This window comes from Plasmodium berghei (genome assembly GCF_900002375.2).
Source record: "Plasmodium berghei ANKA genome assembly, chromosome: 9".
Lineage (NCBI taxonomy): Eukaryota > Apicomplexa > Aconoidasida > Haemosporida > Plasmodiidae > Plasmodium > Plasmodium berghei.
Genome location: NC_036167.2, coordinates 68,755 through 92,244, shown reverse-complemented (window position 1 = coordinate 92,244; position 23,490 = coordinate 68,755). Strand labels below are relative to the sequence as shown.

Here is a 23,490-nt window from a genome sequence, read left to right as displayed (position 1 = left end):
TCTACATACATTCATAAATATATATGTGCGTAGTTTGATGTTGAATAGAAAAGTAATTAAAAAAAATAATAAAAAAAATACCAAGTTCATATTTTTATGCATTTATACCTTCAGGTAATTAAAAACATGTATGAATGTTGAAAAAGTACACACAATACGTGTCTACAAAAATGTGTGCATGATACACGAAATGGATATAACGATCAAATTGAATGAAATAAAAAAGTTATATGAAGAAATAATAAAAAAGTATATACAAAAATAATGGGATATACAGATACATAAAATGTGTATTACTGTGTATGCGACGTGTATTTTTCTATTTTAAAAGTATAAATAAAATTATTTAAATGGAAAGGAAAAGAAAAAAATAATGGATAGAAAATTTATTAAAAAATAGCAAATAAGAAATGTGAGGTTTTCCTGGTAACGTGTTTGGATTTATATTTTTGGAAAGAATATTTATGTTCATGTTTTTTTTTATGTTATTTCTGTCTTAGTAAATGATTGCAGTTATTCTCTTCGTTTTCAATTTTTGTATTTACAAAATATTTGATATGTTTATAAAATTATTGTTAGTTTCTAGTAATTTGGAAATGTTTAGTGAGGGGTTTGTATTGTTTTCGTTAAAATAGTTGATTTGCGGTTTTACATCATTTTTTTTTTTATTTTTTTTATTTTTAAAATATGGTGAGTTATTATTGTTACTATAATTAGAATTATTATTTATATCCGTTGGGGAATTATAGTAATTTTCATGAACATCTGTTGTGGTTAAGTAATTGGTTGGCAATTTATCTGGAGTATTTATTTTTGGATTCATAAGAAATTGGCCACAATCAGAATCATTATAATTTTTATTAATTTGTTCAGAACAAAAATTGTCTAAAATATCATTTTTATTTGCATGATCGATATATATACTATTTTTGATGTGTTGAGGCTCAAATAAATTTCCTTGAGGAATTTCTTTATTTATTATATTATCATTTGTTCTTTTTGATGTGGCATTTTTGTTTGTAAGGTCATTGTAGCTAGCTAAATTAATGTTTAAAATATCATTTCCTTGTACATGTTTTGACATATTTTCTATTAAATTATTATTGACTCGTTCATTATTGTAATAATTGCAATAATAATTTGTATAATAATTATTGTTTTGTTCCACACCTACATTAAGATTATCAAACTCGTTAGAAGCATTATGATCGATACTATTAATTGTATCTTGAGGAATTTCAGTTGAATTATCTGTATTTTCTTCTCCGGTTTTGTCATTTTTTTTTTTTTCTGTTTGTTGTGATGTGACTTTTTTTCTTTTATAACTTGTTTTTTGAACTTGTATATTTGTATTTTTTTTTTTCGAATAATGAGTAGATTGATATTCTGTATGTTCATTATTTTCTCGGGTATTATATTTTCTTTTTTTTTTATATTTACATAATTTTTTAGTTAGTTTAATAATTTTGCTTTTATTATTAAAAAATTCACTAATATGTTCTTTATAAAAATGTAAAACAGTTTTGTCTATGTCTATCATTCTTTTTCTTTTTGTTGTTCGAGAGCTTGCAACATTTTTACTAAATCTTGTTTCCATTAATTTTAAATTTATACAATCAATATCGATAGTATCCTCAGGAACGTATTTATTTATTTCATTAGTATTTAGATAATTATTTTTTAGAAATGACCCATAACTTCCATTACAGCATCTAGGAACCCAAAGAAGATCATGAGAGTTAGTTTTGTTATGAATAATATCAATTATGCTAATATAAAATTTGACTTTTCCAAATAGATAAAGCATAGAAAAACTAGATTTGTTTTCTTCAAATTGGTTTATATTAGAATTAACTTCATTTTCTGAATTAATGCATTCACTGATTGTGATATTATCATCATCATTCATATCTTTAATATCTAGTTCATCTACTTTTATATCTTTTGTAAAATTTTTTATATAACCATTTTCATATCCATCATCTTTTTCAGGTCTGATTTTTATGAAATTATTTTTGTCTATTGTTTCTGATTTTGTAATATCTTTATTATTTGTATTTAGATAAATTCCCATATTTGAGTTATAAAAATAATTATCAGATGTACTAACATTTGTTTTATTATTTTTATCAGTACAATTCCCTAAATAATATTTATCGTTATTATTAATTGGGTATAAAGAGTTATTGTATATGCATGTGTTATCTCTGGGGTAGTTATTTATATTTGGATCCCCCTTTATAGATGATAAATATATTTCTTTTTGCCCAATATTATAAATATCATTAAATTGATTATATTGGCAATTTCGTTGATTTATAAGATCTTGTGTAGGTGTATTAGATAATTCTTTTTCATTAAATGATATGGAAGGAGATTGGTTAGCATATGGTGTGTGTGATGTAGCATCATTGTAATATGTATTATTAATGTTAGGATTATTAGATGTCGATATTGGATTTTCTGGACTAATAATATCTGGATCTATTTGATCAGTTTGATTATTATTATATGGAGAGAAAGTATCCGTATTTTTTTCGTTATCACAAATATTATGTTCTGTAGTATTGGCATGATTTTCGATTCGATCCGCATTGTTGGAATTGTAGTGTAGTTGATAATTTTCTTTATTATGTTCTATGAAATTAAAATTTTTGGAATAATATGTTTTTTTTTGTGTATCTATATTATTGTTATATATTCTGTTTATTGGATATTCAGAGGAATCAATTGTTGTATTCATTGTCATAACATGATTAGTAGTATACAAACTATTGGGATCATTTTGTCCACCTACGTTTAAATATTTTAAGGGATTTTCATAATTTATTCGATATGTATTAATATGTGAATGGGAATTATTATTGCTAGCATTTGTTTCTTTTTCATATTGCATATGAATTTGGCTATTATGAGAAACAGTTTGAGGAAGATTACCGTTATCTATGTTAGATGAAAAATCATTTCGATTATTTATAATGATATTGTTCAAATTATATCTTGATTTTAAATCAAATGAAACTTGATTATTATCATTTTGAATTATACTAGGAAGTTGATTGAATTTACAATAATTTTGATACAAATTTTGGTTATTAATTTTTTCGTCAAATTGTATCATAGAAGGTTGAGTAATTTTTTTATCAGCATTATTTAGTTTATTATATGAATAAAAATTTTCATTATTATATATTTGAACATATTCATTTTGCTTATTTTCTTTATTTATTTTATTTTCATGGATATAATAATTTGTTCCATTCATATTGATTGTGTCTATTAATTTGTTTTTATTATTGCAATTATCATAGGAACTCAAAAATTTTAAATGGGATGGATCATTATTGTTATTATCTTCATTTTGAGAATTTATTAACTTTTCTTCATGTAGATACACTTTTTGTTCATATTCATTTTGGTTATCAAATTCTAGTTCTTTTGTAACTTGATTTTGCAATAGATGAATATTATTAGAAAGATTAAATTTATGATATGATGAATTTGAATTGTTAAAATTTGTGGAATTGATAGAATGGTTATTATTAAGAACATATTGAATATATTTTTCATCAGATTTGTTTCCTATTTGGTTATTGTCTTTATTTTTAATTTTGGTATTGCATTGCTCATCTTCATAAATAATATTCGATTCGTTTTCCTCTTCATTTTTTTTATTTAATAAGTTGATTTGTTCATCTTTTTCAAGTTTTATATCGTCAACTGATGAACAAAAATCCTGATTATTTGTTTTCTCCTGTATTAGATTTAAGCTATTTATCTGTTTTTCCTCTTTTAAAATTTGAGTACTATTATCACAAGTTTGAGGGTTTTCAATTTGATTAAACTTATAAATTATATTTTCATTTATATCATTAATTTCTTCTGTTTTAATTGCATCAACTTTTATTTGTTCCCTATTTAAATGTGCATTAATATGATCTGAAATTTGGTGACTTTGAGAAAAATTATCAATAATGTTACTTATTTTATGTTTATTGGTGTCCATGGTAATATTGATCCCATCTATTTTGTTGTCTATATGGAAGGTATATTTATTATTCTTGTTTATTTTTATTATTTCATCCGATTTAGTTATAGATGGGATATTTTTTTGTATCCTTTTTTCATCATCTTTACAATTCTGCTTCTCAAATCTTTCATTTGATACATGATTCTCATTGTATTCTGGACTAATAGATGTATTATTATTATTATCATTATCATTATCATTATTATTATTATCATTATCATTATCATTATCATTATCATTATCATTATCATTATCATTATCATTATCATTATCATTATCATTATCATTATCATTATCATTATCATTATCATTATCATTATCATTATCATTATCATTATCATTATCATTATCATTATCATTATCATTATCATTATCATTATCATTATCATTATCATTATCATTATCATTATCATTATCATTATCATTATCATTATCATTATCATTATCATTATCATTATCATTATCATTATCATTATCATTATCATTATCATTATCATTATCATTATCATTATCATTATCATTATCATTATTATTATTATCATTGTTTATGTCATCTTTAAATTGATTATTTAAATTTGTCATTTCATCTTCCTGAAGAGATTCAAGAGTATCTCCTGAAAGATTGTCTTCGTTTTTTTTCTTCATATTTGTAGGTTTCATACATGTTATATTTAATTTTGAATCGTTTTCTTGAATTAGTTTAGGATCTTTGATAATATCGTCATTATTTATTAGTTTCATTTTTTGATTGGTAGTAATATTTTCTAGTTCACTAAAATAATTTTTTGTAGTATTATTTATTTTGTCTACATTGATTATTAGTTTGTCTTTATTTTGTGAATCAGTATGTATTCGTCTGTTTACTTCAATAGTCTGATTTTTATCATCATTTTTTTCGTTTCTAAAACTTTTATTTTGATCTTCTTTTTTAGAATTTTTAATATTTTCAACATTTTCTATTGTATTTTGTGTTACATCATAAAAATTGTTTGGGGGATGTGAAAAAATGGAATTGGAAGGGGTGCTACAGTTTTGATAATATTGAGACAAACAAGAAGATGTGTCAGGGTTTTTTTCATTGTACTTGGATGTAGAAGAATCATAAAATTGATTATTTTTATTTTGTGGTATATTTGATAGATTTTTTTCGGAAATAAAATTATTGTTGGTGTTATAATTTCGATATTGTAAATGTGGATAGTGAGTAATATGGTGAGTATCAAAGGAATGGATATCGATAATAGTAGGGTTGTTAGAATTTTGTTGAATACATTTATTATTTTGATTGATAATAGAATCATCTATTAGATAATTATTGATGTGCCCATCTGTGAGAATTGAACTATTTATATTTTGATTAGAAGTGATAGAAATATTATACAAATGGGTATTATTAATAATATCAATCGGAGAGTCATTAAATGTGTTATTTATTGTATTTTCATATGGTATATTATCATTTTTAATATTATTTATAAAATTATTATATTCATATTTTGAGTAATTATTTAATTGAGCAATTTGGTTGTCTTTTTTATAAGGAGAAAAATTATTCATATTTATATTATTTATGTCCAATTCGATATTATTTGTATAATTTGATATAGTTGTATTTTTATTAATAAAATTATTAGAATTTTTTTTGTTTATGCAATTATTATATATTTCAGAATTGTTATTTCTATTTGGGAAATGCTTATGTATTTGGTCAGAATTAAAATTTTCAATTTTCCTATCTATGTTATATATATTATAATTCATATTATTGGTAAAACAATTTGATGGATTTACTGAATAAAGATGATCAGAATTTATATTACGATTTATGAAAATAGTTTTATTGTTTATTTTTATATCATTTAAATTTTTTTGGTTATTTTCTTTTTTCAAATGGTTTTCATTTATATTGTCGAGTATGTAATTATTTATGTTGTTTCTCCCCGTATGATGTATGTTGTTATTTTTTATAGAGCATGTATAGGAATATGCATTTTTGTAGTTATTTATAGGATTTGAAATGCTGTTAATGATATATGAATCATTGAGGGTTGCCCCGGTATTACTGGCATGCTCAGAATTGTTTAGTGCACCATTTTTTTTATGAGATATACCATTTTTATTATTGTTAGAAAAATATCCAGATGCCTCTGGTGTATTAGGAATTGTTCGTTCGTAAATACTATTGTTGCTACTATTAGGAAGACTATCGTTTAATGTTATGGAAATGTTTTCTGTATTTTCTTCGCTGTTAATACGATCATTTTCAGTTTTATCTTCCTCATTATTATCAATATTTTTTCTGGGTGTGTTATTATTAAATGTATTTAGTGTATTTGGATTTTCTATTTGTTTAGTTTCTAAATGTGAGAAATTTTTATTTTCATTTTCATAGTTGTCAATGGTTCTGTTGTCCCTATATGTTTTGTTGTTATTTCGTTGTGCAAATTTAAAATCTGATTCATATTGATTAAACGTTTGAATTGTTTTATCATTATTTTGAGAATTGTTATGAGTATTATTACTTCTTAAATTATAGTACTTATTGCAATTAGTATTACATGGAGTAAAACTATCGCCATCAATAATATCTCCATTAATATTATTATTCTTATTTTTATAAATTTGATCTGAATATAAATCATTAATATTTATTTGGCTAAAGAAATTTGTATTGTTAATAATATTATTTTCATTAAATTTTATATTAGTTATTGTATCTGGGCAATTTGTTGGATATTTATTTTGAGTATTTTGCATAGGCTTAATATTTTCGATAGGGTTATGACTTAAATCTGTAGCCATATTTGCATTAAAATTGTTATCATCTGTATTATTAATATCTGCCATATTTCTAATATCGTGACTATTGTTTTTATTAGTAGGAATTTGAATTTCACTTTTTATATTGTCTTCTTTAAAAGATTGAAAATCATTTTTATGTTTAAAATATTCAAAATGATTTAAATTTGAATCATTGGAAAAATTAATGTTATTAATGCACGGAGTTTTAAACATTTCATCATCTATATGATTTTTTTTTATATTGGAATAATTTAAGTTATTTAAAATTGGGCTAGCCATATTTATATTATATATAGGTGTTCTATTAATATCGTTAAAGCTATTTAGATTATTATAATTATATTCATTATTTGGAAAAATATTTTCATCAAATAAGTTTATATTGCTTGTAGGATATTCATAATTTTGATTAGTTTGATTTTCATCTTTTGATTTGTAAAGATATAATGGCGTTTTTACTATATGCTTAAAAGTTATATGTCTATCAGTGTTTATTTGGATTTTTCTGATAATACTCACACTACATTTTTTCCCACTACCATAAATATTTCCATTGTTTAATACAAAAACGTGTAGATAATTATCTGTGTCTTCTTTTTTTATTCCTAAGCATATGCATATACATCGATGAATATTATATAGGGTCATTCCGCTATGAATACCTACAAAAGAATGAAATATTTGTATAGTAAATTAATTTTAAGTTTTCACAAACACATTTGAATAAAAAAGATATATATATGGCAAATACATATGGTTGCAAATTGTAGAAAAATAAAATGAATAAAACTATAAATGAATTACCTATATATCTGCATATGTTCTTATTATTAAATGAGGTACTTATTTTTAGTTCAATAATATCGTATTCATTTATATTTTTATAAACCCGGACATTTTTGTTTAATGAGAAGTTTATAGTATTAGGGATATTGGGATTTAATAAATTTATGGTATTAGATTTATATTCATTATTTATACTTTTTGTGCATACATTATTGGTTGGGTATTGGTGATTAATATTTGTATTCGATGGTTGAAGTGTTTGATGCTTATTATCACCGTTTTCATTGTTTCCATTCGTACTATTATTGTGTTTAACTGCACTATTTGAATATTCATGGTTGCAAAACTGGTCCGATTTCAAAGCACTAGCTTCTTTCCCTTCACACATTACACTTGTATCATTGGCCATACAATTAGCATAGTAATTATTAGAATTACTAAATTGGTTCATTGATATTGGGTTTATGATTTGTTCAGATTCACGATTCATTATTCTGGTATTTATTACTTGTTCATAATTATTGTTGATGACATTGGTAATTTGGTCTTGCAGTTTTATTTTTTCTTTTGAAATATGATTGATCGTTTTTTCATGAATGTATAATGAAGTCATTTTTTGAAAATCTGAAATGTCTGGAATGTTATATAAATCGTTTTGGGAATTTTCATTTTTAATTAAATTAAGAATATTATTATTTTGATTATTAGAATATTTGCTAAATTGGTTGTATTCCTTCCCAGTTGTACTTGTATAAGAAATCATGATATGATCATCTAGTTGTGTATTATGTTCACTTTTAATTTTTTTAAAATTTTCTATAATATTTTCAAAATGATGAATTAAAGATGGGTATAAAATTAATGATCTTGTTAATAGATTTGAATAGACAAATATTTTATATAAATCATTTCTACTTAGTTTTTTAAAATAAAATTTTTTATCAATATAATTAGTGTTTATTATTTTAATCAAATTTATCATGTCACAGTCATCAGTTATACTGTTGTTTGCGTCACTATATAAAGGCCCTTTATTTTTTTTATCCGAACAAATATTTTTTGTGCTAAATGTATAATTAATTTTAAAATCATCAAATCCACTAAAAAAATGTTTGGTTTTAATTTTTTTACTTTTTTCATTCTTACACATTGGCATTGAATTTTGAGTGTTGTACTCATCTTTCATCACGTCCATTTTGTTTAAATGTGAAAGTAAGGAAATGACGAAATGAGTAATCAAATAAATGAATAACTGAGAAATTATAAACTAAATATACAAATAATAACAATTGCAGAAACAAAATAAAATTAAATAAAACAAAGTCACATATAGGTAACTTTTTATTATATTACATTTAAAGAAAAGAAATATTACAAAAAACAAGTGTGAATTATTAATACATATATGTATGTGCCTTGTCTAGACAGATACATGGTATATAACCAGTGATTGTAACTTAATATACCAACTATAAATTTGAGTATCTATATATGTTTCTTATATATAGAAACTGTATGATATGTTGTAGATGTGGGAAAAAGCGATACAATTTTCCACATATATATATATATATATATGTATATGAATTTGTACAGACGTATATACACGCATATATTCATATGTATACATAATACATATATGAGATAATATATGAACTTTGTAATTACACTACCTATATCTGTGATCAATCACAGAATGGAAATAGAAGAAAAATAGGAAAAATGTTTTTATTAATATTAAAAACTATAAAAAATTATTTTTTTTTAATATTTCTAAAACAATATAATAATTAAAAAATATTAACTTAATACAGTTTTTAAAACCCTTTTTACTCTTGTAAAAAAGATAAGAAGGAAAAATATGTATGTATAGAATAGCTGTACTTACAGCGATATGTAGATGGAAAAATATATAGCGAAAATTAACAAAAATAAATGAAAAAAATAAAAGTAATTGCATTGAATGCTCTAAATGTGAAAAATTATAATTATAAATATTTCTCAAATAAATGAATGAGCGTAATTTAGATCTTTTGGAAAACAAAATGTAGATAACTGTACGCGTTTTTTTCCATGGAAAATGGTGTAGCCATAATATTTGCACACGCCGAGATATATTAACATGGTGATATTTAAATAAAATAATGATATATTCACGTCAGTATATTATTATATCTGATCAAATATTATCATTTTGATCTCTTTTAAATTTTTTTTTTTTATGCACATATTTGGATAGACTTGGATCCATTTGGTATTAATTTAAAATCCTTTTGGTAAACCACTTTTAGGTAATAAATGTATTAAAAATATTAAAAGAAAAGATGTATTGTTAATTTAATATATCTTATATGCTCATGTAAAGATATAGTAGCATACCTTTAAATTTTTGATAATAAATTAGGAAATATGAAATAGTCTTATTAGTATAACATCATTTTAGTACACTTATAGAAATCGGGTCATATATGTATGGTCAATGTGTTAATTATTAGGAATTCATTAAATTTTGTTTGCATATTTAAATAAATTAATAAATATATATATACTTAAAAAATAAGAAGAGAATATATATTTGTACATATATATTACTATTTTCCCTTTATACATTTTGAAGGTATGAGTAAACTGACCAATATATAAACCCTTAATTATTATACGTTTTTATATGTTATAAAATGAGTTAGTACAAAATATTATACCCAATGGCACATGCGTATTCACCTAATGAATTATTTATCTTTCTGTGAATTATGAACAGGTTTTAATAATACTCATATATTAGGTTAGTAAAGCCTGTAACTTTATAAATAAGTATAATTTAAAAAATAAATACAAAAAAAGAAAATCTAAAAAATATATTTATGATGTTTTCCTTGTATTTTCTCAAAAATTGTATTTGTATTTAGATAAACTGAATTAATTTGCATACATGGTTTATCTTAATATTAAAAAAATATAAAATAATAATAAATTCTGGTACACCGATACTAGTACTAATAATAAACAATATTATAACATAATGCCATAAAATTGGATGATAAATAAATTATATTAGGTTTCCTCATATTATTTAATTTTTATTGTAAACGCATATATAATATTTGTACTAATATATTTTATCCTTAATGAAAAAACGTTTTTTGGATTATGAAAACAAATAATAAATTTCCATTAAAAAAATATATCACATAAAATAATTGCAAGGAAAAGGTATTATAAAAACAAGTAATGTAATTATCACAATGATCAATAAAAAAGCAAAAAACTTTAATAAGTGTGTGTGTAAAAAAAAAGTAAAAAAGTTACTATACAAAATATAATTTTTTAGAATAAAAGCATATATTAACTTGTATTTTTTTTTGTTGTTTAAATAATATATAGTTATAATAACTTTAAGATAAATGCATATCTGTAAAGAGAAAAGCCAATCTTATACCAAAAGAAAACAATAAGGAAAAGGAAAATGACAACAAAAAGTAATAATACATATTATAAATATTTTAAGTGAATTTGTTATTTGTTTTCTTAAAGATATAATGTTTTGTAAATTATTTTTTTATATATACAGCTATGCAATATACTAATTATGAGTTCACCATGGATGAACCAATTCAAGACACGCTGGTTTGTATAATATTATTAACATAACTGAAAAAAAATATATGTATTTGCTTGTGTATTATATGGACAAAATCGATGTTATTTTTATCAAATAGGCAGTATGGTTTATTATTGTCTTATAATATTTATAGTATTTAAAAATGCTAAATTATAACAAGCATGCACAGTAACTATATTAAATTGTTTATTTTTATTTTGTGATTATTTATTAAAAACACAGATACGGGATGTGAAAAGTATTTATAAGAATATATTACAATCTTGCTTTCATCAATACAAAAATGATAATATAGTGAAAAAATGTAACAAAAAAAGGAAAAAAAATAAAGCAAAAAATAAAACGAAAAAACATATTTAGATTATTATTATTATTATTATTATTAATATTTTTTATAATTTTTTTTCAAGGGGACTTATGGGGATCTTTTATTGTTTACGTAACCTTATCAATGTAATTTTTTTTATAAATATACTCGATTTTTCATATCATAATTGAGAAGAAATTTTTATCTCTTTTTTTTAATAATATATGTATAATACATATATCAACATTTTTTTTATTACGTAGAATTATATTTTTGGATAAGGAGATATTAGACAAGAAAAACACATTTACATATTTTTTTGTCATTTTTATGGTTGGGAATATTTTAGTTTCCTTAAATTTGTCTTTACTACATATAAAAATGTGAGTTAATTAAAACTATATAATATGTTAGAAGAAAAAAATAAATGTTAGTGTACTGCGTTATTTTGAGTTTTTTTGTTAACCCTTAATCTACAATAACATTTTGTATTTTTTAAAATTCACCTGGTCGTATAATTATAAATATATGCATATCTATATTTTTAATTTTAGACATTTTTTTCAGTCATTATGCATTATTAGCTATTCTTCATTCCCAATAGTATTTTCATCATTTATTAATATATTTATACCTTGTAAAATGCTCCAGCTTTTATTTTCCATAATATCCACAATTTGGTCGTCCTATAGTAAGTTGAGCATTAATATAATTTAAAATTATACTATATTAACAAGCTTATAGAATGAATGATATTATCAATGGTGCGCATTTTAAATTATGAAATAAAATGCCCACACCTTTTATGTATTTTTATATAGAGAATATTTTTTATTTATTTGTTTATTATTTATTATTGTTATTTTCGCAGATTGTATCCTTATTTTAGGAAAATTCACAAAAAACAATAGATTATTGATTTCTTTTTTTCCAATTTGCTTATTTCAATTTTTTATAGCTACACTTTTGTTAATTAAATAAAATGCAAGCATGTTTAGTTTTTTGGTCATTTATGTGCATGTTTTTTAAATATATGAATTTTTATAATATATAATTTTTAATTGTTTATTTATTGTTTTTTTGATTAAAAATTTTTCTGAACATACAAAAATAATTAAAATAAAATAATAATTGCAATATATAACTAAAATTGTGGGAATCCACTTGTTTTCTTTTTTATTGAGGATTATAAAAATATGAGCGGTGTACTTAAACATTGGACATGAAATTATAACTGGTCTATAGTGATGAATATATTTATTTATTATTATATATTTTGCATATACATATTATTTTAAATTCGATGAATAAAATAAGGGGGAATTGCATACAAACATATATATGCGTTTTTTTTACTTTTTTAAATGCTATTAAATGCTACAAAAATATTTAATGAAAGAAAGGCAATAGTACGCGTATGTACAAGCATGTAATATTTAGGATATATGCATGAGTATATTTCACATATATTGAAAATTTTGAATATGAAAATATCTAAGAAAATCATGTAACGACGTATAGAAAATTGTCTAAATTAAAAAAATGAATATAGATTAGTTTAAAAAAATAATTCTATATATATATATATTCACACGAATGTGTATGCTTATGAAGATGGGGAAATAATATGTACAAAAACAGTTTAATAAAATAAGAATCGATTCATTATTTCAAAATTTATATGGGAGCTCCTTAATGGATATAGAAAAGCCTTTATATGTTCATATTTCGAATTGTCATTTTTATGATCATAAGTAAATTTAAATACTAAAAGCATTAGTTTTATTAATTTTCTTTCTGCCTTTTGAACTTCAAAATCATCCATATTATATCCTTTTTTTAATAGCCATGCTGCTCTTGTGTATAAATTATTATCTAAAAACAATATTATGTTTTGTATATATTTATATTTTTCCGTGTTTAGCAAATGCCAATAAACGTTGAATATGGTTTCGTGCTCCTAACATGGTATTTTTGAAGGAAAGAATTTACATTAATACAATTTCATAATATTTATATGTAAAATATATTATTGTAAATGATGCATTCATATGGAAACAACAAATGTTAGTATGGCATGCATAAATATAACATACTTGAGTAGAATGCTTCGACAAATAGGTTTGTTGAGGGCAAAGTGTTGATGTAAAATAATTATAAAAGTTCATAAGATTTTTGTAGCAATTATATATAGCATAGGGTATGTTGAAACTATAATTGGAATGATTGAATTGCAAAAACTTAAAATTGCATGTCAATTTGAATCGGCACAAGGCACTATTACAGCATATGTACGAGGGGCAAATTGTCCACCTAAGTCAGAAAAAATAGAGAAAAATAAAAATTTGTGCAGTTCTAAGTTTGATTATATTTGTGAAGATATATATTTATGGCCCTTTTGAGGAAAAAATTACCTTTTGCTTCGATTACTAAACCCTACTGAAGATATGGAATAATTTCTTTTGGCGTCGCTTCGTAAATTGTTATTTGTATTTGAAGCGCTGTGATTAAAAGATTGTTGAACTTGTCTTCCTCGTAAATAGTTTAATAAGAGTTGGAGATTATAGTAATTTTTAATTGGAATTTGAATATTATTAAGGGGGTTCATAATTATATTTTCATTAGGGTCCATAATTTTTAGTTGAAATAAATCATTATTATTGTTAATATTATGGTTTAGATTGTTGAAATTTGTGTAACTGTCTTTTTTATTATTATATAGGATTAGTTTGTTATTTTCTTCTAAGTTGCGTAATTTAAGATTGTTGTTGTTTGTATTATATGCATTATTTAGCATGTTTAAATAAACATAATTATTGTATAGATTGTTATTATTTAAAATATGTAATGGATAATTTGGATTATGATGTTCATTTTGCATACCCAAATTATAATTATAAGTACCATCTATATTTTCTCGAAAGCCTTCATTATATTTTACTTCATTAGGGTAATTTTTAGAATACTTATTTGGTTCATTCGTATATATACTTTTGTCATAATTCACATTAAGAAACTTATTATTTGTGTAATATTGCTGCGCCTTATAATAATTTATATTGTCGATATCAATATTATTTTTGCACGTATTCAAATAATTGTCTTTAAAATCTGGTGCTTGATCATTTGGGTTCATATATGGTGGTATGTAGTAATTATTTGATATGTCTCTATTTTTTCCCTCATTTATTTGGCTTATTTCGTTAATATTATTATTGCTATAATTAGGATTTCTATTGTATGGGAAACTAAATGGATATGAATGATTATATAGTTTATTTGTTTTTATTTTTTTTAAATTATTATGAATAATATTGTTTGGATCACTAAATTCTGATTGTAATGAAATATTCATATTCGAATTGAAATAATATTCGTCGATACCATTTTTATAATTTGGATGATTGTATATGTTTTTATTAGCTTTATTTAAATACATCAAGTTCATAGAATCAATTAAATTACTATTTCTTAAATTACTTGGTTTTGGGGGGCAAGGCTCGGTGTCTTCTTTATTTACAGAATTATCATAATTGTCCGAAATTTTATAACCAACGTCTTGTAACTGTATATATTGGTTATCATTCATCATGTTGAAATTATTATTTCTATTTCTAGTAGTACTTATATTATTAATGCTTTTGTAAGTATCATCCGCATTACTTCCTAAAGTTTCAGTAGTATTCATATTGCTAGTCATATTTATGTTCATTGTATCATTAATACGATCATTAATTTTCTTATAACTCGTTTCTTTTGAATTATAAAATTTATTTAATTCATGGATACATTTTAAATCAGCAGTATTATTATTTTCGTTGCAATTGTTAACATTGTCATTAGAACTGTCTTTATTTTTTGTTTTATTATTTTGTAAGTCTATAGACGAATTTATTATGGTATTGCTGTTGTTGATACTATTTTCATCTTTTATATCATTTGAGTTTTCTATGTTATTTAAAATATCAAAATTATTTTTAATATAATAATTTTTCGGATCTTTACAAATTATTGTATTATTTGAGGGGTAATTATTTAAATTGGCATACATATTGTTATTTCGATTTTCTTTCATTCGTTCATCATGATTTTCAAATTTTTTATTATGATCATTGATAATGCTGGTACCTTCAATGGTATTCCCAGTATTTCTCATATTATTATTGTAGATAAAAGTCATATCATTCTTAAAATAATCAAAAGGAATACCATTATATAAATAATTAAAGCCATTTTTGTTTTTCATGTTGTCATTATTGCTTTGATTAGTATCACAACCACTTGAAGGTATTTCATTTTTTATATGACTTATTAAGTTGTTTTTAGTTCCATTTATGTTATTATATACTATAATTGAATTTGTTTGATCTTGATCCATGTTACCATGTGTATTAAATACGTTATTGCTTTGTGAAGTTAATAAATTATTGGGTGTATATGTATTAATTTTTTTTTGAGGAAAATTATTGATATCACTATAAATATTTATATTATTTGATGATTTATCATTATTGTTTGCGTTATATATACATTTATTATTATTGTTATATAAATATTTATAAGTATTATATAAATTGATATTACTTATCATCATTTGATAATGATCATTATTATTATTGTTAATAAATTTATTACTAATATTATTTCGTATATTATTTTCCTCTGTTGTTTTAAAATTATCAAAGGGCTTCATGTGTACTTCTGTTATAAGACTGTTTAATTCTTCGTTATCAATTTGCCTATTTATATTATTTTTATTTGATTTATCAACATTATCTAATAAATTATTTTCACAACTATATTTTTCAGGGTGTTCATACTTTACATTTATTAAATTAGACGAATCATTATTTATATAGTTTTTATAATTGTTAAAATTATATAAATTATTACTACCTTTGTTAAGCTCATTATTTTTTCCATAAGTAGTAACAATATTGTTATTTCTATAAGTGTATACACTACTGTTATTGTAACCCTTTGCATTGTTGCTCAAATTATGCATAATATTATCATTATATGATTTAATATTGTTATTGGGAATATAAATATTGTTGTCATTGGGACCTTTAATATTATTATAATTGCAAAATGTTCTATTTGAATATTTAATATTATTGTATATTGTACAATTTTTATTATCATTTGTATTGATGGGATAATGATGGTTTGTTATAATGGAACTTTTATCTAATGGCATATTTATCATATTATAATTATTATCAACATTAGAAATAGGCCCTTCAGTGTTATACATTGCAGATGTATTGTTGTTGTTTGGGTCAACGCTATTATTAGTATCGTTTATTGGGTTATCACACATATTACTATTATTATTATTATTATTATTATTATATCTTGTATTGATGCTTACATGATTTGGTAGATTATCAAATTGGGGTACATTGTAAATATGATTAAGGGAATTAAAATTGATGCATTCATTAGGTATACTAATTTTTCGTTCAGATATGTTCTCTATATTTTTTGCATTTAAATTATTTAAATACAAAAGATGAGTCTGATTTGATGGCAAATCCATATGTGATTCATGAATATAATTCCTTCCACTTGTATGTAAATCATTTAAATAATTATATTGAGCATTTTCATTATTGTCATATATGAGATTGTTATTTGTTTCGATATTATTTGAATTGTATTTTTTATTTATTTTAAATAAATTATTAGTTAAGACATTTTTTGATTGTATTTGACTATTTCCATCTAATACTTCTGAATTTACGTTATTGTTATGAATTCCCATGCTAAATACAGGGTAATTTTTAGATCTTGGAGTTTCAATATTTTGTCTATTGTTATCATAAATTTCTTGGTTTATGCGTGCGTTATTTATATTTTCATTTAACATTGGGGTTCTGTTTATGCCTTTTGTATATTTATAACAGCTTGAATTACTTTCGTAGTTATTTTCAAAATTATTCACGGAATTGTAAAATGGAATTTGCTCCATAGAAATTGTTTTTAAGGTGCTTTTTTTCCTTCGATTTAATGTGTCTTGGGTTTCAGGGTTGGGATTTTTTATTTTTTGGTCATTGCTATTGCTGTGATCATTATCATTAACATAATAATTTGCGTATAAATTATCATATTTATCTTTTACAGGATTTAAGTCAAAATTTTTCATTCCATTTCCAAAATTAATATCGTTATTTTTTTGTTCTTCACTATTATTATTCGTTTTATTGTCAAACATGTAGCTAGATGTGTTGCTATGCATTTTCATGGTTAAGGAACCCATTTTTCTGTTTTTATTATTATTTGTTTGGTCATTTATATAATTAAGGTTTTGTAAATTTATAATATTATCATTTGCATCTATGCTTATATTATCTTTTATAAGCATCATTTTGCTCGTATAGAAATAATTCGTTTCGCGCTGCGATAGCTCTGAATTATGCTGTGTTTTAACGCTATTATTTGTATGAAATTGTGAATATTCTGAATTTGTAAAATTATTATCAATATTTCCCAAATTATTTGCGTTATTTTCCTTACTTATTATACCATTACTACTGTTCTGAATGTTTAGGTTTTTATTATTATTTATGTTTTCGTTTAATTGCATAGTGTCATTCATATATATATCATATATGGTTTTATTAGTATTATTTCGAATAGAATATATAGAATTGTTATTTTTATCGTCAATTGAATCTGTTATAGTTTCTACTTTGATATATTTTGTTCTATTACAAAAATTATTATTCATTTCTTGATTATTTTCCTTATCGATTTCTGCACCCTTGTAGCTATCATTATCTACTTCTCCATGAATTCCATTATTTTCAACGTCAAAATAATCATTTTTGTCAACAGTTGAAACGATGCTATTTTTTTGTTTTTTCAAATTTTCCTTGTATTTTGTATTTATATCATAACAATTAATCTCTGGATCGCGTTGATGCTTTTGGGAATTATTGATACTGCTTTTATAATTTTTATTTAATGATAATTCATTAATATTTTTCGTTTTACTATTATTTTCATTATTACTTTTAAAATTATAATTATCAATCTCATCATTTTTGGATAATACCACAGACTGTTTTGAGTTTATAAAAGAGGCATTTTTATTTTCATGATTGTTTTTAATCAAAGGATCGTTAGCTATTACGTTGTTGGTGTTTCTTTGTAAATCATTGGTATCTTGCATTGGCTTCAAATTTTTTTTATCATCATAAATACCTTTTTTTTTTAGTTGATAGCATGGTTGTGTTTGATTATACTGTAAATTATTTTGAAATATAACAGTTTGATTTTCTTCTATATTTTTTTCGTCATATACATGTATGTTATTGTTTTGTTTTTGAGAAACGTGGCACATTTCATTACTTGGTAAGAAATAAGTTTCATTGTTTTTAACATTTTTTGTGTCTAAGTGTTGGAGGTTTTCCTGGAAAATATTATTTTCTTCTTTTCCAATGGAATTATTTATATTCTCATTATTTTCTATATTGTTGTTAACAAAATTAGGATTGGCATTATTATCAGAATTATTTGCATTTCCCTCTTTGTCAGTATTTTCAAAATGTTCGTTAGCTTTATCATTTAATTCGATTTCTTGAGAATTTATATCATTTTCTTTTATTTCATAAATATTATTTTCATGTTTATTTTTAATTGGTATACTTATATTATCCCACTTTTTTTGATTTTGTTCGTCATATATGGAATTTATTTTATTATCATTTACATCATTTTTATTTTTTGAGCAATTTTCCAATTTGTTCTGGTTGTTGGTTAATGAATTTCTGGTTAAATAATTTGTGCTTATTTTTTCATTATTAATTGAATATGTTGCATTATATTGGATATAAATATTGTTATTTCCTTCGGTAACTTTCTCAGAGGTGTTTTGTATATACATTATATTATTTTGAGGGTTATATGCATAATTCGATGTTTCGGAGTTTATAGCTGGATATTTTATTTCATTTTTTATCGTTTTGAAATCTTCAAAATTGTTTCCCCTATTGACATTTTTGCTATCATTAATACTGGTAGTATTGCTGACGTTGTTATCATTGATATAGTAATTATCACTATTGTGAATGCAGTCAAATTGATCTATGCCATTTCTTGTTGTATCATTAGTCTGGTGTATATTATTTTGGCGCACATATTTATTATTATTTTGTACATTGGGAAAAACTGTTTCTAATCTATTTCCTTGAGAATCATATATAGTGCTATAATTTTTTACTACATTTTTTGAAGATTGAGGATAAAAATCATTTTGAAATAACATGTTATTAACCAATTCATTAAATACATTGGATCTGTTATCATTATTGTAAGAACAATTTCGAATTACATTATTACTATGTAATAAATCTTTATCATTTAAATAATTATTATCACTACTATGAGGATTTAAAAATTCATTTTTTGAGTCACATTCATCCATTAAAAGGATTGTGTTGGAATTGCTAGAATAATCATTTAATTGTGAATTAGTTTTAAGTTTAATGGAATCTCTAATATTATATCTATTAATATTTTGTTTGAACTGATTAAAATCTGCATTATTGTTTCTAGCACTGTTGTTGCAACGGGAATTGGCATTATTATATTGATTTATGGAGCTATCATTAGATGTCATGCTGCTATTGATATTATTAATGCTTGTGGATTTAGGGGATACTTCTTTAAAATCAGTTGGGTTAAATTTATTGTTATCGCGAAAACAATTATTTTTTATTTGATTTTTTGAAATAATATCTTCACTTTCCTTGGTTTCATAATTAATATCGTCATATATATTTCCGTTTGAATAATTACTACTTCTGATATAAGTTGCGGAATGTTTTTTGTCGTAATTGTTGTCATCATGGTTATTACTTTGGCGATAATAATTGTTCTGACCATCATAAGGATCATTGTGTTCGTTTGAGTTTCTATTTTCAGGGTTATTATCACTGTTATTATTGTTGTCGATGGTTCTATTATTTGAATAAAATTTTCTATTTATGTCTTTTTTTAAACAAGCACCATCTTCCATATTGTTATTATCCTCAAGGTTATTTTCTTCGTCAGTGTGTAGACTAGAATTTTCGTTTATATCAGGGTTTTTTGTGTGATAATAATCATTATTAATACTTTTTATCTCTGTTTGTATATTTAAATTCGGATGATTGTGAGTATTTTTTGAATTATGATCCCCCCAAGTCATATTTATATTCTTGGTTTTATGATCTATGTGGTTTAAATCTACCATATTATTATTTGAATCGTTATTACTTATGGGATTGCTATGAATTATTCCATTTGATTCAAATATCTGGTTATAGCATTGATCAATGTTAATAGTAGTAGAAGTGGGTGACGAAATACTAGCATTAGTAGCAGAAGATATAGCAACATTTATATCATTATTATAGTTATTATTGCAAATGTTGTTTCCGAATGTGTCATTTTGATAGAATAGGCAATCGTTGGACATATTTTTTATCAGAGGTATATTATTTGAATGGAAGTTAACATTTTTTATATTATCTTGGGCATTAATAGTGTTTGTTATATGTTCGTTTTTGATTTGATTGATATAAAAATTATGATAGCTATTTTGTTTAATGTCTTGTTGTTTTATAATATTATCATCAGTTTGTGCTTTAATTCTATTTCTATTTTTAGTATTATTTTTAGTTTTTTCGGTTTTTATATATGTCTTTTTATTATTCTTCAAGGTTGTAACTGTTGATTGATAATTACTGGAATAAGTGGGGGTAAAATTGAATTCACCTTTTATCTCTGTTTTATTTTTATTGGAACAGTTATCAATATTTTGATTAATATTAAAGTTAACGGCGTTGTTTTTATTATTAAATGAATTTCTTATAAAAGTGTTATTATTAATGTTGTTATTGCTAGTGTACTCTTGGCTAGTGGGATAAAAATTGCTATGAACATTTTTATAATTATGTATATGTTCTAAGTTTTCTACGTTATTTAATGTATACGCAAATTTGTCGGTATTGGTATAATCATATATAAAATACGATGATGGTATGCTAAAATTATCATTAGATGAAATATACGAATTGATATTACTATTAATGTTATTGTTGGTACTATTATTGATATGAAAGGGTGCCTTATTTTTCGATTTTAATAAATTTGTGAGATCATTAAGATTGTTTTCATTAATCTGACCATTAAATTGCCCATCAATCAATTTCAAATTCATATACATATTATTTAATGATTGAACGTCATCGATAACTTGAAAAGAATTATTTAGTCCAAATGAGTTAATAAATTTGTGGTGAGTATGAGCATTTTTAACATTTTTTTTGTTTAATACCTCATTTTTTCTTAATGACAGCATGGTACCTTTTCTACATAAATCAGTTATATAAAAGCAATGATCATCATGGTAATTTATAAATTCATTAGTTTTTGTTTTATTAATTCTTTTACTAAATTTTTTATAAGTTTCATTTTTCTTTCGTATAGGAAATAATATATCATCTAATTCTTTTTCTTTTTGCATTTCTTCATTTGTATTATTTTTTTCTTCAGAATTTAGTTTATTTTTACAAGTTTCTTTTTTATTATTTTCTATTAACATAGAGATGTCTTCTTGATATTTTTTGTATTCTTGTTCTGTATTATTATTTTCCATGTGTTTACTTAATATTGTATTGTCATCTGTATTTTTATTAATAATATTTTTATCATCTATTTTTGTTTCATTAATCCACGTTTTTATATTACTTTTATTTTTCATCTCTGCATTTTCAAAATTGGGGTCATTTAAATTATTTTTTTTATCGATTCTTTCTTTATCAATGTTCATTGTGTCATTATTATTTACATTTTTACAAATTTCTTTAGTTGAAAAATTAATGTTTTTTTTATCTGGTGCATTGGATTCTTCCGATTCACTAATAGCTTCATATGATTCTTGCTTTACCTCTTTTAATCGTGATTTATCAGCATTGTTACTATATCTCGTCTGTTTGAGGATAACAGACGTATCGTTGGAATGATTATCTGTATTATTATGATGGCTATCTGTATTTTTGATGTTTTCATTTTGTAGTTTATTTTCTTCATGATCATTATTACTATTAGGACTATCATTTTCATCATTCTTGAGAGAGTCAATTTCTTCGATCTTTGAACGTGTTATAATAGAATAATTGTTTTTTGTAGTAAACTTTTTTTCATTAGTTTCATGGCTTTTTTCCTTGTTTACTGAACCCTTTTTGCCTTTTTTATTTTTTTCAGGTTTTTCTTTTTTATGGTCAGATATTTCTTCATTCGAATTTAATTTATAGTTTAAAAAAAAAGCTCTTACTTTTTCATCTATTGATTCTGTGTCTTCTAAATCATTTTTATTATTTTCATGTTGTAAATTATTTTTATCTTCTTCATATCTTTTTCGTATGTTATGTATTTTTGTAAGAACTATTAAACCAATGTCATAATGATCGAAAATAAATTGTATATCATTTTTGGACATAAAATATGAAAAAAAGGAAAAAAGTATCTTTTTGTTTTCGCTTCTCAAAAACATAGGAACGTGCCTTGGCTTACCTTTTCTCATTTTTTTTCTTTCTTAAATACAAAAAAATAATTTATATATTATATAATCTATAAAATTGGGATATATCATACAAATATGAGTATATTACAAAAATATGAGATAACGAGAATCATTGTATTTTTTTTGATGCATTTAAATGACTCTCATAGATTGTATTACTATTATTTTGCCTAAGAATGTATGCATATTTGTATGAATATATTATATAGATGAGTTGTTTTATACGTCCTGAATCATAGGTATATGCGTTAGTTTTGTTCTTTTGTATATATATATATATATATATATTTATAGATGTACGTATATATTATATTCGATAGAGAACTTTAGTTAAAATTATATTTATGGGGAATGCTATTTTATTTATT

The 23,490-nt window shown here is 22.9% G+C and overlaps 3 protein-coding genes across 3 annotated transcripts; 1 reads left to right on the top strand and 2 right to left on the bottom strand.

Annotated features, from left to right (window-relative positions):
- Positions 1-541: 541 nt before the first annotated feature.
- On the bottom strand, positions 542-8,813 carry PBANKA_0902300 (conserved Plasmodium protein, unknown function; the record flags this gene model as incomplete). Its single annotated transcript, XM_034564592.1, has 2 exons — positions 542-7,494; positions 7,637-8,813. The coding sequence occupies 2 exons, from the start codon at positions 8,811-8,813 to the stop codon at positions 542-544; spliced, it is 8,130 nt and encodes a 2,709-aa protein (XP_034421374.1).
- Positions 8,814-11,084: 2,271 nt separating this feature from the next.
- PBANKA_0902200 (protein YIPF6, putative) lies at positions 11,085-12,528 on the top strand (the record flags this gene model as incomplete). The annotated part of the gene is made up of 7 exons (XM_034564591.1): positions 11,085-11,097; positions 11,190-11,245; positions 11,463-11,544; positions 11,651-11,693; positions 11,811-11,930; positions 12,102-12,238; positions 12,419-12,528. 7 exons carry the CDS (start codon positions 11,085-11,087, stop codon positions 12,526-12,528), a joined length of 561 nt encoding a protein of 186 aa, XP_034421373.1.
- A 661-nt stretch (positions 12,529-13,189) lies between these two features.
- PBANKA_0902100 (sporozoite and liver stage asparagine-rich protein) lies at positions 13,190-23,122 on the bottom strand (the record flags this gene model as incomplete). The annotated part of the gene is made up of 3 exons (XM_034564590.1): positions 13,190-13,507; positions 13,644-13,860; positions 13,962-23,122. 3 exons carry the CDS (start codon positions 23,120-23,122, stop codon positions 13,190-13,192), a joined length of 9,696 nt encoding a protein of 3,231 aa, XP_034421372.1.
- Between the last annotated feature and the right edge of the window lie 368 nt (positions 23,123-23,490).